Source organism: Homalodisca vitripennis, chromosome 2 (genome assembly GCF_021130785.1).
Source record: "Homalodisca vitripennis isolate AUS2020 chromosome 2, UT_GWSS_2.1, whole genome shotgun sequence".
Classification (NCBI taxonomy): Eukaryota; Metazoa; Arthropoda; class Insecta; order Hemiptera; family Cicadellidae; genus Homalodisca; species Homalodisca vitripennis.
The window spans coordinates 163,441,174-163,461,854 of NC_060208.1; the positions used below are offsets into that span (position 1 = coordinate 163,441,174).

At 33.5% G+C, this 20,681-nt stretch overlaps 1 protein-coding gene across 4 annotated transcripts; it reads right to left on the minus strand.

Moving 5' to 3' along the window:
• Positions 1-371: 371 nt before the first annotated feature.
• On the minus strand, positions 372-18,946 carry LOC124354970. 4 transcript variants are annotated; one of them, XM_046805806.1, is made up of 6 exons: positions 18,761-18,946; positions 14,919-14,998; positions 14,524-14,652; positions 13,111-13,309; positions 3,548-3,739; positions 372-658 (listed from the first exon to the last, which is right to left on the minus strand). In XM_046805806.1, exons 4-6 carry the CDS (start codon positions 13,218-13,220, stop codon positions 466-468), a joined length of 495 nt encoding a protein of 164 aa, XP_046661762.1. In that variant the 5' UTR covers positions 13,221-13,309; positions 14,524-14,652; positions 14,919-14,998; positions 18,761-18,946; the 3' UTR covers positions 372-465. The 4 variants fall into 4 exon arrangements, with proteins under 4 accessions (XP_046661762.1, XP_046661760.1, XP_046661763.1 ...); XM_046805804.1 differs by having other exon boundaries at positions 14,524-14,657; XM_046805807.1 differs by lacking the exon at positions 18,761-18,946 and adding an exon at positions 15,866-16,140.
• Between the last annotated feature and the right edge of the window lie 1,735 nt (positions 18,947-20,681).

The following is a 20,681-nucleotide window of genomic DNA, read 5'->3' on the forward strand; positions in this document are numbered from 1 at the left end:
CTCTCCCTATTTTTCCGTTCAGGTTCTCAGGTCACAAAGTATGGCCCACTGTATTGCATAGCTATAAAATTCAATCCTTATCTAGGCATAGGTGAAAAGTGCTGTAGTCTCCTGGCCAAATTACGAACTAAATTAATATTTCAATATTTGCAGCAATACCATAGCAAACGTTTCTTATTTTTTTTTTTATTTAAGTGTCAGTGTCACTGTAGATGCTATAGTGTATCCTATTATTATATTGAAATGCAATCTGTTGGAGCCAAACGTCAAAATATGGAAACCAGGACTGCAGCCATACAGTAGTCATATGGTATAGGAAAATGTAGGATTCTGAAATGTGGAAAATAAGTAACTAAAAAATAACACTTTTGTTGAAAAAAATAAATCTCAGCTGTTCAAGAAAACACATAGGTACTAGTACAGCTCCATTTATATACAATTTGGTCTTTATTTTGTTAGTATTGATTAACTAACCCATCTAAAACGTTTTGGTCTGATTGTTGGTGCTTCTCCTTTAGCATAAACATTAAATTCAAGATCTTCCGACAATTTCTTAGTTATAGTGTCAAGTACAAAATCTTCAACGTAGTCTAATCCGTTTTTAGTGCTCACGTAAATGACAGATGAGTCGTTGATTGTTTTGTACACTTCTAGCATCCTGAAACATAGGTATAAATAAATAAATCTTTATTTGTCGTTCAAATTCTTACAATCATTGACAATGTCATATTGTAGCCTAGGGCATGGTCAAAATAAAACTATTTGCTATATGCTATTATTGACTGAGTAATAATTGGAATAATATACGAGGGTAATTCGGAAAGTAAGGTCCGTTTTTTTATTTAAAAAAAAACCACAACAGATTTTTTTCAAAAAACTTGTTTTATTTGATTCCTGACATCAATCACTATTTTTCTATATAATTTCCACTTTTGTTCAAACACTTGTCATAAAGATCTACAAGTTTTTGAATCCCGGTGTCATAGAAGTCGGCCTGCCTGCGATGATAACCAGTCTTGTTAACCACTTTAACCGGTGACGTTGAGTGACGCCACTCCATCGACTGGCGTTTCGTTTCTGGGGTTATGTGGGAAACCCATGTCTCGTCACCCGTCACAATGTGGTCTAAAAGGTTATCACCTTCCTGATGATATTGGATCAAAAATTCAAGAGCAATACCCATTCTTCTTTTTTTTGTGTTCCTCAGTAAGTAGCCTGGGAACCCCACGAGAGCAAAATTTGCGAAAATCCATAATTTCAGAAACAATTTTAAACAATGTGCTCACGTTTGGAAATTCTATTGCTAATGAAGAAACAGTGAATCGCCGATCTTCATGAATGTTTTCATCAACAGCTTTCACCAAATCTTCGGTGATCACTGACGGCCGACCAGATCGTGGTTCGTCATGGACATTTTCCCGTCCATCTTTAAAACCTCTCACCCACTTCCGCACTTTGCTGTCACTCATTGCATTTGGACCGTATACTTCATTTATCTGTCGATGAATATCCGCTGCTGAAACGTTCTTTGCTGTCAAAAACCGTATCACAGACCGTATTTCACAATCGGCGGGACGTTCAATAGTTTTAAACATTTTAAAAAGCCACAGAAAACAGCAGACTACAACGATTTCACTGCAAATGGCGTCGTTCTGCGCGCAATGCATGCCGGGAGTCAGGGCGCATGCGCATTTCGCTGCTCGCTTACTGTTAGTCTGGTTAACGCGAATCGGACCTTACTTTCCGAATTACCCTCGTATATTTAATTTTTAAAAGTGGTTAGTTTGGTTAAGGTGATAGATACAAATTTTATAAAATTCATTATTTTACAGTTTTAAGCTCATTTTAGAATTCACAATAAAGTACTACTTTTATGGTAATTTAGTATAGAGATTAAAGAACAGTCAACAATGTTTAATCTCTCAGTATAAAATACATTGTGTCATATCGTAAAAATAAATGTGGGTAAATGATATTATATCATAATTTTATTAAGATAAAAAATAAAAATTCCCTGTACTGCGCAGCTATCACATTTCGACTTTATGCTACATACAACATAATATTTGAATTGCTGTTCCTTTATTGTATTAATTTGGTTTTCTTCAGGAAGAATTCCAGTTTAGTATTGCCTAATAAAAAAAATTGCCAAATATAGAACAATAACTTTTTTTAATAGTATATTTTATGCAATAGTAATTGTTTTTATAATTTTCCCTTTTTATATTAATATGTGTAGTAAATATGGGCCAGTCTAAACATTTTCAGTTTTGAAGATTACCCTTTTAAAGAAAAAAGATCTATGTAACAGTAAAATGGACCAACTGTATTTAGCAGCTGTATTTTTTTATATTGTATAAAAACTTTTGTTCAAAAATAAATTTCTCAGTTATATTCTAAAGCAGACTGGACTAACCTTATCAACTCAAGTGTAAAAATGGACTAATCCATATTTAATATTATGTAACACAAGTCTGTGATATTATTAAATGCAAAATGAAACAACCTGAACAATTATTTTTATGTTTGTTAATTGTGTCCGTTTGTAGGGCTTTACTGAAACATCCTACAATACAAAAAAAAAAAAAAAAAAAAAAAAAAAAAAAAAAAAAAAAAATACAAAGTGGACCAACTTTATTACTACAACTGACCAAACTACATTTTCAAAATGTGAAAACCAACGTTTTTAAATTTATATGCAATTTCTGCAGTGAAACTGCAATAACAAAAATATAAATCTAAAAAATAGTTATAAAACATTAGAAAGTGTGACAGTGCAAATTTGATTTGTTTACATGGTTTCTAATTAAAGTAACAATTTTTTAACTTTACCCTTAAATACCTGAAAACTTAGATTTTGGGGTTGGTCCACTTTGTATATCGACCATTCATATATATATACAAAAACCAGAGTAATAAACCAACAAATTTATATAGATTTGAGAACAAGAAGAATCAGACCACTCCATTATGTATTAAATGTATTTAAAATTTGAGTTAATATACTTTAAAATAATAGTAATTTTCACCAAACAATTTACTATAATGTTGTGTTTATCCCATAAAAAGGAAAATATGTTTCTTAATATTTTTTAAAATTTACCTTAATATAGGTTTTATACATATACAAAGTTGTATACAAATACATGGTAGAATTTCACAAATATTTCACATTTTTATTTCATGGCTCATATAATAATAATAAAATAAATAAATTAAAAAAATAAAAAACATGTGCTTAGACTTAAGTACTCTAGTGATAAGGTCCACCAGTAGCAAACTAGTCTGCCATAATGAACATTAACTCAAATTTTAAATACATTTAATACATAATGGAGTGGTCTGATTCTTGTTGTTCTCAAATCTATATAAATTTGTTGGTTTATTAAGACGTAAATCTATAAAAAATAAAACATCATCTATATTCACACTTGAGTTTTCACAGCTCCTCATGGACACAATGTGCAAGAAATCCTTACTCTGCCTGCACTCATGGGCCACAAATGATCTGCAATATGTAAGTACTGATCAATGAAACCTCAAGTACCTCGGTTTCCAAGAAGATGGGTGCCTTGTGGTGATTGGGTTTCTATGAAGATTGTCAGGAAAGTCAATGTAAAAAATAATGTCTGGCTTGAGCAAGTCCTGTGGCCAAGAATAAAGAATGTCATTTTCAGGAGGAAGAGTTATATTGGCGTAAACTTGCGCTATTGAAAATGATGCTTGATCATAGTAGTAACTGAAACAAATAACAGGTACTGTATTGGGATAATTAATAGTGTGTACATAGTCTAAAATTAGTTATAAAATCTTTACCAAGAACAAAAAATGTATAACAATAATACTCTTATGAAGCTAAACATTTAATATTGTTAATAGATAAAAACTATATCAACTAATGAATAGGATTCTCCAAAATTCAACAACAAAACTTTTATATTTTTAACAACCAATTTGACTATCATTGTTTTGATATGTAACAAAATTTCAGTAAAATTAATTTAGCCAATGAAAAGTTTTCAGAGTTTTCCCACGTGATGAAAATTCATTAACACATTTGCTCCCAGAGTTTACACAAGCCGACAATGTTGCTCACCTCAAGACTAGCAATTGTGCTGCTTGGGAGCCAAATATTAACATTGTATACTATAACCAGAGTAGTGTTGATGTATACCACATTCACTCCCAGAGCTTACATAATCTGACAAAGTTGCTCACCTCAAGACTAGCAACTGTGCTGCTTGGGAGCCAAATATTAACATTGTATACTATAACCAGAGTAGTGTAGATGTATAACACATTCACTCCCAGAGCTTACATAATCTGACAATGTTGCTCACCTCAAGACTAGCAACTGTGCTGTTTGGGAGCCAAATGTTAACATTGTATACTATAACCAGAGTAGTGTTGATGTATACCACATTCACTCCCAGAGCTTACATAAGCTGACAATGTTGCTCACCTCAAGACTAGCAACTGTGCTGCTTGGGAGCCAAATATTAACATTGTATACTATAACCAGAGTAGTGTTGATGTATACCACATTCACTCCTAGAGCTTACATAATCTGACAATGTTGCTCACCTCAAGACTAGCAACTGTGCTGTTTGGGAGCCAAATGTTAACATTGTATACTATAACTCAGAGTAGTGTTGATGTTATTACCACATTCACTACCAGAGCTTACATAATCTGACAATGTTGCTCACCTCAAGACTAGCAACTGTGCTGCTTGGGAGACCAAATGTTAACATTGTATACTATAACCAGAGTAGTGTTGATGTATACCCATTCACTCCTAGAGCTTACATAATCTGACAATGAGTTGCTCACCTCAAGACTAGCAACTGTACTGCTTGGGAGCCAAATATTAACATTGTATACTATAACCAGAGTAGTGTAGATGGTATAACACATTCACTCCCAGAGGCTTACATAATCTGACAATGTTGCGCACCATCTCAAGACTAGCAACTGTGCTTGCTTGGGGAGCCAAATATTAACATTGTACACTATAACCAGAGTAGTGTAGATGTATAACACATTCACTCCCAGAGCTTACATAATCTGACAATGTTGCTCACCTCAAGACTAGCAACTGTGCTGCTTGGGAGCCAAATATTAACATTGTAAACTATAACCAGGAGTAGTGTTGATGTATATACCACATTCACTCCCAGAGCTTACATTAATCTGACAATGTTTGCTCACCTCAAGACTAGCAACTGTACTGCTTGGGAGCCAAATACCAGCCACGCCCAACAAGTTCCCCACACCAACCAACATTGTATACTATAACCAGAGTAGTGTAGATGTATACCCACATTCACTCCCAGAGCTTACATAATCTGGACACAATGTTGCTCACCTCAAGACTAGCAACTGTGCTGCTTGGGAGCCAAATATTAACATTGTAAACTATAAACCAGAGTAGTGTTGATGTATACCACATTCACTCCCAGAGCCTTACATAATCTGACAATGTTGCTCACCGCTCAAGACTAGCAACTGTGCTGCTTGGGAGCCAAATATTAACATTGTATACTATAACCAGAGTAGTGTAGATGTATAACACATTCACTCTCAGAGCTTACATAATCTGACAAAGTTGCTTCACCTCAAAGACTAGCAACTGTATACTGCTTGGGAGCCAATATTAACATTGTATACTATAACCAGAGTAGTGTAGATATATAACACATTCACTCCCAGAGCTTACATTAATCTGACAATGTTGCTCACCTCAAGACTAGCAACTGTGCTGTTTGGGAGCCAAATGTTAACATTGTATACTATATTAACCAGAGTAGTGTTGATGTATACCACATTCACTCCTAGAGCTTACATAATCTGACAATGTTGCTCACCTCAAGACTAGCAACTGTGCTGCTTGGGAGCAAATATTAACACATTGTAAACTATAACCAGGTAGTTGTTGATGTATACCACATTCACTCCCAGAGCTTACATAATCTGACAATGTTGCTCACCTCAAGACTAGCAAACTGTACTGCTTGGGAGCCAAATATTAACATTGTATACTATAACCAGAGTAGTGTAGATGTATACCACATTCACTCCCAGAGCTTACATATATCTGACAATGTTGCTCACCTCAATGATACTAGCAACTGTGCTGCTTGGGAGCCAAATATTAACATTGTAAACTATAACCAGAGTAGTGTTGATGTATACCACATTTCACTCCTTAGAGCTTACATAATATCTGACAATGTTTTGCTCACCTCAAGACTAGCAACTGTGCTGCTTGGGAGCCAAATATTAACATTGTAAACTATAACCAGAGTAGTGTTGATGTATACCACATTCACTCCCAGAGCTTACATAATCTGACAATGTTGCTCACCTCAAGGTCTAGCAACTGTACTGCTTGGGAGCCAAATATTAACATTGTATACTATAACCTGAGTAGTGTAGATGTATAACCACATTTCACTCCCGCAGAGCTTACATAATCTGACAATGCTTGCTCACCTCAAGACTAGCAACTGTGCTGCTTGGGAGCCAAATATTAACATTGTAAACTATAACCAGAGTAGTGTTGATGTATACCACATCACTCCCAGAGCTTACATAAGCTGACAATGTTGCTCACCTCAAGACTAGCAATCTGTGCTGCTTGGGAGCCAAATATTAACATTGTATACTATAACCAGAGATAGTGTAGATATATAACACATTCACTCCCAGAGCTTACATAATCTGGGACAATGTTGCTCACCTCAAGACTAGCAAACTGTGCTGTTTGGGGAGCCAAATGTTAACTTTGTATACTATAACCAGGAGTAGATGTTGATGTATACCACATTCACTCCTAGAGCTTACATAATCTGACAATGTTGCTCACCTCAAGACTAGCAAACTGTGCTGCTTGGGAGCCAAATATTAACATTGTAAACTACTATAACCAGAGTAGGTTGATGTATACCACATTCACTCCCAGAGTGCTTACATAATCTGACAATGTTGCCTCACCTCAAGACTAGCAACTGTACTTGCTTGGAGCTCCAAATAATTAACATTGTATACTATAACCAGAGTAGTGTAGATGTATACCACATTCACTCCCAGAGCTTACATAAATCTGACAATGTTGCTCACCTCATGGGACTAGCAACTGTGCTGCTTGGGAGCCAAATATTAAAACATTGTAAACTATAACCAGAGTAGTGGTTGATGTTATACCACATTTCACTCCCAGAGCTTAACATAAGCTGGACAATGTTGCTCCACCTCAAGACTAGCAACTGTGCTGCTTGGGAGCCAAATATTAACATTGTAAAACTATAACCAGAGTAGTGTTGATGTATACCACAGATTCACTCCCCCCAGAAGCTTACATAATCTGACAATGTTTGCTTCACCTCAAGACTAGCAACTGTACTGCTTGGGAGCCAAATATTAACATTTGTATTACTATAACCAGAGCTAGTGTAGATGTATACCACATTCACTCCCAGAGCTTACATAATCTGACAAATGTTGCTCACACTCAAGACTAGCAACTGTGCTGCTTGGGAGCCAAATATTAAACATTGTAAACTATAACCAGAGTAGTGTTGATGTATACCACATTCACTCCCAAGAGCTTACATAATCTGACAATGTTGCTCACCTCAAGACTAGCAACTGTGCTGCTTGGGAGCCAAATATTAACATTGTATTACTATAACCAGAGTAGTGTAGATGTATAACACATTCACTCTCAGAGCTTACATAATCTGACAAAGTTGCTCACCTCAAGACTAGCAACTGTACTGCTTGGGAGCCAAATATTAACATTGTATACTATAACCAGAGTAGTGTAGATGTATAACACATTCCACTCCCAGAGCTTACATAATCTGACAATGTTGCTCACCTCGAAGACTAGCAACTGTGCTGCTTGGGAGCCAAAATATTAACATTGTACACTAAACCAGAGTAGTGTAGATGTATAACACATTCACTCCCAGAGCTTACATTAATCTGACAATGTTGCTCACCGCAAGACTAGCAACTGTGCTGCTTGGGAGCCAAATATATTAACATTGTAAACTATAACCCAGAGTAGTGTTGATGTATACCGGCACGCACACTTTCACTCCCAGAGCTTTACATAATCTGGACATATGTTGCTCATCTCCTCAAGACTAGCAACTGTACTGCTTGGGAGCCAAAATATTAACATTGTATACTATAACCAGAGTATGTGTAGATGTATACCACATTCACTCCAGAGCTTACATAATCTGACAATGTTGCTCACCTCAAGACTAGCAACTGTGCTGCTTGGGAGCCAAATATTAACATTGTAAACTATAACCAGAGTTAGTGTTGATGTATACCACATTCACTCCCAGAGCTTACATAAGCTGACAATGTTGCTCACCTCAAGACTAGCAACTGTGCTGCTTGGGAGCCAAATATTAACATTGTTTAAACTATAACCAGAGTAGTGTTGATGTATACCACATTCACTCCCAGAGCTTACATAATCTGACAATGTTGCTCACCTCAAGACTAGCAACTGTACTGCTTGGGGAGCCAAAATATTAACATTGTATACTATAACCAGGAGTAGTGTAGATGTATACCACATTCACGTACCCAGAGCTTACATAATCTGACAATGTTGCTCACCTCAAGACTAGCAAACTGTGCTGCTTGGGAGCCAAATATTAACATTGTAAACTATAACCAGAGTCTTGGAGTAGTGTTGAGGTATACCCACATTCACTCCCAGAAGCTTACATAATCTGACAATGTTGCTCACCTCAAGACTAGCAACTGTGCTGCTTGGGACCCTCTTGCCATGAATGAACGAACGAAAAGAAAAAAATATTAACATTGTATACTATAACCAGAGTAGTGTAGATGTATATAACACATTCACTCTCAGAGCTTACATAATCTGACAAAGATGCTCACCTCAAGACTAGCAACTGTACTGCTTGGGAGCCAAATATTAACATTGTATACTATAACCAGAGTAGTGTAGATGTATAACACATTCACTCCCAGAGCTTACATACTTATCTGACAATGTTGCTCACCTCAAGACTAGCAACTGTGCTGCTTGGGAGCAAAATATATTAACACTTTGTACACTATAACCAGAGTAGTGTAGATGTATAAACACATTCACTCCCAGAGCTTACATAATCTGACAATGTTGCTCACCTCAAGACTAGCAAACTGTGCTGCTTGGGAGCCAAATATTAACATTGTAAAACTATAACCAGAGTAGTGTTGATGTATACCACATTCACTCCCAGAGCTTACATAATCTGACAATGTTGCTCACCTCAAGACTAGCAACTGTACTGCTTGGGAGACCAAATATTTAACATTGTATAATACTATAACCAGAGTAGTGTAGATGTATACCACATTCACTCCCAGAGCTTACATAATCTGACAATGTTGCTCACCCTCAAGACTAGCTAAACTGTGCTGCTTGGGAGCCAAATATTAACATTGTAGTTTGTTTGAAACTATAACCCTGAGTAGTGTTGATGTATACCACATTCACTCCCAGAGCTTACATAAGCTGACAATGTTGCTCACCTCAAGACTAGCAAACTGTGCTGCTTGGGAGCCAAATATTAACATTGTATCCTATAACCAGTGTAGTGGTAGATGTATAACAACATTTCACTCTCAGAGCTTACATAATCTGACAAAGTTGCTGTCACCTCAAGACTAGCAACTGTGCTGCTTTGGGAGCCAAATATTAACATTGTATACTATAACCAGAGTAGTGTAGATATATAAACATCATTCACTCCCCAGAGCTTACATAATCTGACAATGTTGCTCACCTCAAGACCTAGCAACTGTGCTGGTTGGGAGCCAAATGTTAACATTGTATACTATAACCAGAGTAGTGTTGATGTATACCACATTCACTCCTAGAGCTTACATAATCTGACAAATGTTGCTCTCTTTCTCAAGACTAGCAACTGTGCTGCTTGGGAGCCAAATGTTAACATTTGTATACTATAAACCAGAGTAGTGTTGATATATACCACATTCACCTCCTAGAGCTTACATAATCTGACACAATGTTGCTCACCTCAAGACTAGCAACTGTGCTGCTTGGGGATAGCCAAATATTAACATTGTAAACTATAAACCAGAGTAGTGTTGATGTATACCACATTCACGCCCAGAGCTTACATAATCTGACAATGTTGCTCACCTCACAGACTAGCAACTGTGCTGCTTGGGAGCCAAATATTAAACATTGTATATACTATAACCGAGTTAGTGTTGATGTATTACCACATTCATTCCCAGAGCTTACATAAGCTGACAATGTTGCTCACCTCAAGACTAGCAATTGTGCTGCTTGGGAGCCCTCCCAAATAATTAACATAGTATACTATAACCAGAGTAGTGTTGATGTATACCACATTCACTCCCAGAGCTTACATAATCTGACAATGTTGCTCACCTCAAGACTAGCAACTGTGCTGCTTGGGAGCCAAATGTTAACATTGTATACTATAACCAGAGTAGTGTTGATGTATACCACATTCACTCCCAGAGCTTACATAATCTGACAATGTTGCTCACCTCAAGACTAGCAACTGTACTGCTTGGGAGCCAAATATTAACATTGTATACTATAACCAGAGTAGTGTAGATGTATACCTCATTCACTCCTAGAGCTTACATAAGCTGACAATGTTGCTCACCTCAAGACTAGCAACTGTGCTGCTTGGGAGCCAAATATTAACATTGTATACTATAACCAGAGTAGTGTTGATGTATACCACATTCACTCCTAGAGCTTACACAAGCTGATAATGTTGCTCACCTTCTATAGGACGACTATGTACGGACACACAACAGGTATGAAGGTAAGGAAGAATTGAAGGTAAAGAAATAATGGTAGCCAATAAGAAGTTATATGACTCTAAACTAAGACACCTATGACAAAACGCCAAAGCCAACTATATTTACAAGGCTGATATTAAAACCAAAGCACTACAGAATGTAATAAAGACAGAATATACAGTCAAATCCACATCTGCCCACTTTAAAATTGTAATAAGCAAGAACAAAACTGACAACCCACAGTAAACCACTGAAGACTTTAATATATTCTTTGCACAAAAAGCCAAAAAGACACTTGATCGAAATAAAAACTCAACTTGCCCACACCATAAATCTTCATGTGAGAGATCCAGTCTGCCATGCCTCCCTGATCTTAAACCCTACTAATATAAACGAAGTGCGTAAAACAATTAAATCCCTTAATCCAAAGTCCTCACGTAGCTTAGATGAGTACAGCTCAAAAGCAGTTAAACACTGTACAGAAGAACTGATAACTTTGTTAGTCTCAATTGTAAATCAATCACTTACTCATGGCCAGTACCCTTCAGCTCTTAAAATCTCTAAAATATACCCTAAGCATAAGAAAGGACCAATTACAAACTTTGAAAATTACCAGCCAATATCCCTAATTGCAACTTTCTCCAAAATTTTCAAAAAATTAGTGCTAAAGAGACTTCTTAATCACCTCAATCACATTGTACTCATGACCAGTACCCTTCAGCTCTTAAAATCTCTAAAATATACCCTAAGCATAAGAAAGGACCAATTATAAACTTTGAAAATTACCAGCCAATATCCCTAATCTCAACTTTCTCCAAAATTTTCAAAAAATTAGTGTTAAAGAGACTTCTTAATCACCTCAATCACAACCAACCAATCAGTGACAACTAGCACGGTTCTCTTAATGGGAGATCAACCACCTCAGTAATTATCAGTCTTTTAGAATATATTACTGAAAAATTAATAAAGTGCAGTATATTATTGGTTTCTTTCTTGACTACAGTAAGGCATTTAATTGTTTAGGCCACAACCTATTGCCAAAAAACTTAAACAGTTTAAGGAACTGCTAATAAATGGTTCAAGAGCTACCTTGAAAGACGCCACTAGATTTTAGAGGAACAACACACAACCAATAACTGTACTACCACCTACAGATCAAATCCTTTACCAACAACACGAGGTGTTCCTCAAGGGTCCATCCTTAATCCGGTTTTATTTATTTTGTTAACAAATTACTTTCTCCCCCTTTATTCAGAACCCAAATACCACTTGCACATGTATGCTGATGACACACCACTGCTGATTAAGAATAATACATCAAGTGGAATTAAGGACAATACTAGTGCAGTCCCAGCGCACATTAACTTCAGCAGAAAGCAAGATATCAATCCAGACATTTTAAATTTACAGAGTAAAACAAGCACAACATTTTTAGGAGAAACTGGACAAAAACCTCAACTGGAATGAATTTCAGTAAAATTTGTAAAAAGATGAACACCGTACTCTATGCAGTTATTCACATTAAATGGACCATCAATATAGAATCGGCCAAGTTGGCATACTATGCCCTAATTGTCTGGCACATGAGCTATAGTACTGCAGCATGTGGAGGATCATCAGCTGGTAACCTAAACCAAGTTCTGATTATTCAAAAAAAACCATAAAGAATCCTAGCTGACCTTCAAAAATGAGATAGCTAGCTATAGGCAAGTATTCAAGACCCTTGGTAGAGTGAAAGTCCTTTGTCTTAGCAATTAATAAAGTAAATTCAAGATCGATTCCTATTTAAATTCTTCACAGATTTTACATCATTTTTCTTGTCAAAGGATCAGAGTTAGGTTTAATAGTAGAATATAAGTTTTCTTCATTTAATAAAAGTAAACTTGAATTGAACCTCTTTATAGCACTACTCAGTTTATGCTGGAGATGCTTTGTGATTCTTGTCTATATCTATGCTGACATGAACAAAATGTTTCTATCTGCATAGGGGATTTTGTCGCTAACTGTACTAAAATTTAACCACTCACTTTAATGGATAAAATTATATGATTCCTAAACCTTACTCTTTAACACAGCATCCCACTCCAAAAGAGTATCATTTACCAATGTGTATTTATCCAAGATATTTTAAATGACTGAATACAATGTAGAGAAGAACCAGAAATTCAAAACCAAGTAAAAATTATATATTAGAATTTTGTGTTTGTCTAAAGCCATGCTCGTCACAAAAATTATTCAGAGCAAAATTTTTCCTCCAACACTTACCCATTGAGTACGACTGGCCAACGGTTGTATAGCCAGTGAACATGTCTCGCTGTCGCGTACATGCAGAGGCCGAAGTAGGATCTGCGTAGTACAGATCCGAAAGGAAACATGTTAGTCAGTTTGACCAGGCACAATGGGGGGTTAGACAGGTATGTAGCACTCAGTCTTCTTGCCACCCGTCTTGCTACAATCTTCCTGCCTGTTATATTCTAATTAATAAGGAATATCGAGTGATGATGAATACTACATTTAGTGTTACTCTGAAATATATGTATAAATAATAATATAGTTTATTCATCTTGACAATTTGGAAGCATGGATTAAAACTTTTTTAATAAGCTTTCCTCTTTGATTATACTTTGGAGTCTCCATTATGAGGGTGAGGGAGTAATATTTTTAATTAATTAAATTTAATATATTTAATTTTAATTAATTTCTCTCACCTTTAGCTACAATGCTGCGAATAACCAATGGACTAAAGTCTATACATCAGTATAAACTTGATATATAACAACAGTTTCTGATACTTAAATTACACATTATAACGAACTATTTACATTTTAAATACAAAAAATAAGTAAAAGAGAATTTTGTGAACTGCATTTGATACCCTTTTAATACAAAGTTTTCAGTTGTGGTATCAGTATTAGTTACTGATGTAATTAGTTATGTTTGTAATTTCTCAAAGGTTAATTGTACATGTTGGTTCAATTCTTTATTTATTTTCACTGAACCAATATATGTTTTGAAAAAACCCAGGTTTATGCAATGGTTATGAACATATTTTGTTTGCTTACTTAATATAGTCACTTTATTGAGTTTCTTAAATTATTCAGCATATATTCATAATTTTCCCTTGTATAATTAGGTAATTTTAACAATAATTTCAACACAAAAATTAAGTGAGAAAATAATACTAAGTGTTAAGTGCTTATTTCTCTATTTTCTGAATTTTAATATAAAATATGACATTTACGTTACTAGGCGTTACAATGCTTATTATCTCTTCAATAAATAAGCATCATTTGCAAAATCACAAGCAAAATTTGGATAAACATTTTGTTTAAATATTTCTTAAAAGAGTAATATTTTCTTCTGGATTACTGTATAATTACATACGGTACTTCAAGTTTTACAAATTTATTTTAAACACATTTTGTTTCTGAAGAATGCTTGCTGTGTTTTAACCAGTATTAAATTCAGGATTTTTAATAGTGATTCAGGAACCTATTGGCTTTTTAATATTTTGGAGGTCCTAGTCCCTGACAATACTATTCCAGTTGTTGTATTGATAATCACACAGTTCTGTATTATATTATGGATAAGACAAAGAGAAATACTGTGATTTATCCAACTTTGTAGGTACTGTCTGTAGAGGTTACTATATCTCTAACACATTCCTGTCTTACTCACTGGTTCTCTGGTTTCCTTCAATTACAATGAACGGTTTTCCTCGTCTTGCCTTTCACTGCCATTTCATAGTGCCGAGCCAGACACTTGCTTTTGAAATCAGACAGCAAACTTTTGGTTTCCTGTAAATCTCTATACTGAAAGAAAAAGTATTGTTAAAGCCATACACTACCATAAAAGTCTTCCAGTATTTTTTCAAAAATTTTCAATCTATAAAGCTAAAATAGTATTAAACATCTAACTAACAAGTACTAAATTATGGATAAATTATAAGAAACATTAGCTCTTAAATATTTATTACACAATTTGTTGTTTTTATTTTAATAAAGCACAGCTTGCAAGTACAATATTGAATTATTATTATTAGTAACTACAGATCTAAAGATCATATACATTACCTTTTTATCATAAAAAACTTCCATCACAGATTCAAAGCTGTGAAATAGTAATAACTTTTCTTTTGGTATTAAATTGTACCCTAAAAAAGAACAATGATTATAGTTATTTTAGGTCATCAAATTGTATTTTCCAGAATAAAATATTTTATATTTATGATAGGAACTATGGAGTAGCAAGTATGAATCAAATTATCAGTGCTTTATTTGATAAATTTTATTCTAGTCCCTCAAACTTGAGGGCTCAATTCAAGTTAAATATATTTTATAAATTATCATTTTGAAAATATTACAATAAATCACTGGTAAGAATATTTCTTCATGAATAGCCCAGAGAGTCAGAACTTTCATCATCATAATGTTATATAGCTTATAACCTTAAATTATTAGTCAGGGAAATATTACTACCAACCTCTAAGAATATTTTCACAAAATTTAAATATGTTGAGCCTGGTTTGTTTCATTACTATCTGGAAAACCTGGTCTTAACAGTCTGATAATCAGTGGCATATTTCACTTTCTTTGGTTCCTATGTCTGGAAAACCTTACAACCCCCTGAGAGTTTTGTAATAATGCTCTACTACACACAGGTGGCAAAAATGTTAAATTCACAATTCTCATGAAATAAATTTTTATTAAATTTGAAACATTAAAAAATCTATTATTTTTTAAATATACAATGAGAAAGACATTAGTGTGAACTTATAATAGCCACAACTACTAAATATTATTCAACGTTTTCAGCATGTACAGTAGTCCATTTTTTTTGAAGTATCTTAAACAATTTAGTTCCCAGCGATTTGGGTAAAAATGCATATGCTTTCTACAATGATATAATGGTATCTAGTTGATGTCTTATTTTAAAATGAATATTCTCCCATGAAATATTTAAAAGAGAACAACAGCAAGCTGCCAACTTTGCTCATTGGAATTTTTAACTAAATACCAACCTTGGTGAATGTTTAATGGGGATTTTCTCAAACATATTCTGATTTAGTTCTTTTCACAAATCAAGACTAAAGTTAAATCTTGATGTCTACTCTTGGATCACAAATTAATATACTTCCAATAACAGGAATGATATTAAAATTTAGCATGTTTATTTCTGCGTTTCTACATAAAAAACTGTTTACTAACAATAACTTCCATCAATGACAAAGAGAAAAATACCAGTTTTTTGGCACTTTTCAACTAAACTGCAACTTTGAACATTCATAACTTGGAGACATGTGATTCAATAATGATTAAATTTTTATACAAGATATATGCAAGAGTACTGTAATTGAGTATGTAATTTTTTAGAATATTAGAGTAGTGTTGGAATAAAGTTGTTATCAAAATACTATCTTAACTTTTATTCTTGACTGGGTGATCCTCAAAATTTGGTATTGGTCACATCATGGAGGACTTAGTCATTGAGCATGTAATTTTGTAAACCACTATTAAAAATGTTAAGTTTTAACACAGATTAAATTGAGCACATCTTGTTAATTTACTGCAACTGGCAACTACTCGTTTTAACAAGCAAATCGTCACATTGCCCAAGGCAGTTTTGCCTCGTAGTGACAACTATTGACAACAAACTAACACAGTTCAGAATTGCTAAGAGCTAGGCAACATACTCACTATTGTGACAACTGATCATATCGAGACTAATCCAAAAGATACTTTTACCAGGTACTTGTCGTCCTAAGAGTACAAGTCATCGCAAACCGAAATTACCCGGAACAGGTTACTTTTACAATACAGATAAGTTTATATGTTTACCGTTCCTGGTACAAAATACTCGGACTCCTTTAGCAGTAACAGTAACTGGAACATTTTAGGAATACTGTGTAAACGTATGATTTTAAATTTTTGCACTTGGTTACTGAAAGTACAGAGTATAGGGAGAAGCTAAAAGAAATAGTAAGAACTAACCTCACTTTCGTAGTTGCTGTGTGACAGTGAAATATTGCGTTTTGAATTAAATTGAATTATATGTACAGTGTTGTGTATTTCATAAATTAAAATAGTTATAAGGTTTGAATTTATATATTTGATTATAATTGATTTAAAAGTTCCAATATAAATGTTATTTTTAGTCCAAAATAAACTAAGAGGGGATTATTTCTGAAAAAAATGCTCTTGGGGGAAATGGACCTGTTTGTTCCCCCTTCCCCCGTCGGTGTGCACCTGGTTTCTGCTATTCATCTCTGACATCATACCATCCATAAACTATTATTCTGGCATGTTTGTTAAGTATTATTTTCTTTATACTTGAATTGTATTAGTTTTAGTATATTATTATTTACTCTTTTTTAATAACAGGTAAGTTCAACATCAATACTAATAATTGCAAAGATATATCTAAATGCAAATGTTAAAAATTTGTTCACATTATGTAAATTACAATCTTAGTAGATGTCTTGCTTTTGAATAATATTAAAATAAAAGTCTTTATAACGAATTCAGAGTCCACATTACTTTAACAATCTTAACACTTTCACTGCCGCCTCCTAATTTTGACAACTTTCTTACACTGCCGCCCATTTTTAACGATTTTTTAAATATATATAATTTTTTAACTAATTATAAGAAAACCATAGGACTTACATTTTTTTAAAGCTAAGTTCTTCCTCTTTCTACACAGATGCTCATGCATAAATATTTTCAAACAGAAAGTCTTGGTTGAAAACTTAAAAACATAACGTTTTTTGTAAAAAATAAAAAGTTGACCAAAAAACATCACCATGTACTAGTCTGTAGCATAATATATTTTTTTATTATTTTTTTCTGTATTTAGAATTGTCATTACTAACACTATAGCTACACATGTTTACAATTAAAATTTACTTATGCTGAAATATTTTTTTTAGTGTGGAAAGTCTTGAATAATAAAAAATAAAAAATAAAAAATAAATAAAATAAAATAAACAATAAACTGTAAAATTCTGTAATAAACCAATTATTTACAAAACACAAGAATAAATGTTTTTATTACTAATTTGCTTATATTTGTTATTTGAGTAAAAATACAATGTCAACAAACTTACTTGCATCTCCAAGAAGTCCATCAGTAGTAAAATCGGGATCATTATCTGTGTCATCTTGGAATAAATCATCACTTTCACTGTCACTTGAACATCTGAGTAACTCTTCTAGAACTTGATTGTCTTCAATACTGTTACGATTCATTGTATTTACTCACAAAACAATCATAAACAAACGTAATAGCAAGCAAAACAATAACGACGCAGACGACGAACTACGGTAGCAGAACGACAACAAATAGCCGACGCCCGACGCGAAGCGGTAAACAAACCACTTTTTTTCCGATGTTACAGATGACTGCCAACAACATTTCATAGATTATAATACATAGAGTAAGAAACAAAAACATCGAATTAGCGAATGACTATCAATGCCGAATTTCATAGTCGTTTAAATGAGTTTTTATTACTGTAAAAGTCGGCGCCGTCAAATGACGTTGTCGGCAGTCTATAGAACTCCTTGCGCGACGTCAAATTACGTTGTCGGCAGTGAAAGTGTTAAGTGAATCAATAGTACCAAGACCTGAATATTCATAAAACACTACCAGTTCTTGTACAAAAATAATATATTTTATAATTGTGTAACACACTTTTAGAGAGGGGAAGTAAATAAATACACTGGAGTGTTACAACATGTAATATGGGAAATAATATAGCATAAAATTGAGTTCATGTAATTAATAAGAAATATTCTGCCCCCTAAGTACCCAAGTAATTATGAGTTTGAATGTAATAAGTCTGAAAAAGGCTTTCACAGTTTGATACAAGTATAACTACAATATGAGTAATGGACTAAATAAAATATTTCTTTACCTGCTGATGGTTCCAAGTCAATATCGGAAATTAAAGTAGATACAGCACTAACGTTGTTTGACATTATGTATATTACACTTATAAAGATGCAATTCACACCAGATGCCATATCAATGAATGTGACAAATGAGTTGAATGGCCAAATTACATCACAAATGCCATAGTTCAACAACATTTCCTACTTACTAAGTGTTCATCACATCATCTTATTAGTTTCAAATTGAATATCTAAATGATATATTAAGTATATAATATTTTTTTAACTAGATAGCTGAAAATTAATTGATCAATAATATACAAATCTGAAAAAGTTACGATTGTCATCCTAATTTTATGTTATAACTCATTATTTGATAAAGTTACAAAAAGCCAATTTTTGTAACTTGTAATCATAATAATTATAATAATGCAATCAAATTTCAAATTTATTAAATTGATCCTCAAAGAATCTTTTGATTGATAAACTACTTCCTTACATTTTTCTACTTCTTCCTTCATACTAATAAAAATATGCTGTATTATATACTTGTCTGTAATATAAGTATAGAATATACTACAGTATATGTTACAATTTTTAGTTTTATTTAGTATTAAATAGTTAATTTCTTTAAAAGCTTTATAACATTGTAATGTTTTCTTGGGCTAATAAATAAATCAAATAACAGTAACAATAGTGATATGAAGAATTAAACAAGTAGTAAAGAACCTAAGGATAAGATTTTTAGACAGAAGTAAACTATAAACATTCACTTAATTTATAAACAAACACTCCAATAATTTTGAAATATTATTTTTTTGAGGCCTTTCGTGTCCAAGGAATACATCATCAGACCCACAAAACTTAAATAAAAGTGGTTAAAGTAATAATATAAACAATTTAGACTTAAATAAAAGTACATGTCATTAAAAATAATAAGAGATGAAGACCAGGAAGTATGTCTACTGATATGTAAAAATTAATACTTAATTGGATTAAAGGAAATAATGGTAAATTTTGGAAAGGTCCAGGCTCATTATTTACTAAATCATTTTGGTTTCTTCTGTATAAAAATTGTTTTGTAAGTAATGAGGAATTTTTTTATTTTGGATTTCTTTTAATAATTTTACTTGTGAAAAGCAGTGTCCAGTATGAAGTGCATGTTTTGCCATGGCCGATTTTTACTCTTGTTGATATTGCAGGCATGCTTTATGTTCCATGACGCTCTTTTTTATATTCCTTTTTGTTTGGCCAATGTATTTTCAATTACAGTTTTCACAATTAATTTGATAAATTCCAGATTTTTCATAATCTATTTTATTCTTTAGATTTTCTAATATATTTTTTAGTTCGATTTTGGGCTTTGAGGATACATTAATATTCACACAATTTTTAAAACTTTTAGTACAGTAATTTCTGTAGTTAAATTCTTGTAAGAAACAGAGATCAAATTTTCAGGTTCTTTACGTTTAGTCTGATAGAGAGTTGTTCTAGAATTTCTTTAAATTATTTTCTTTTTCTTTTTTATCGTGTCGTCAATCATTTCATAAAATAAAATCTCATAACTATTGGGGAGTTTGTTTATAAATTAAGTATTTGATTCCAATAAGAAGAAGCTGGTAGAATGTATAAACATTCAGCTTTAGTATTGAACAGTGATTGAATCAACAATCAACAAATCAACAAATCAAGGAACAGCTGATAACAAATGTAGACGTAATGAACACACTAGTTTGTTCACCTCCGTTGACTAATGGATATAGTTTCAGCTCAATAACTGAGAGATCACGGGTTCAAATCCCAGGGAGGTCCAATCATACAGGAATAGCAGCCACAGTGTATTAAAACAAGCCAGCGTAGCCGAGAGCTGAGGCTTTAAAGAGATAACAAAAGAAAAGAACACATTAGTAAGACTATGCTAAATATCATATCATTATCCCCAGC

Excerpts from the sequence above, each read along its gene's own strand:
- LOC124354970 (XM_046805806.1), bottom strand. The coding sequence starts at position 13,220 with ATGTTTCCTTTCGGATCTGTACTACGCAGATCCTACTTCGGCCTCTGC. Across the intron at positions 3,740-13,110 it reads TGGCCAGTCGTACTCAATGG|TTACTACTATGATCAAGCAT; the intron begins GTAAGTGTTGGA and ends TATTTGTTTCAG. Across the intron at positions 659-3,547 it reads CCATCTTCTTGGAAACCGAG|GATGCTAGAAGTGTACAAAA; the intron begins GTACTTGAGGTT and ends CCTATGTTTCAG.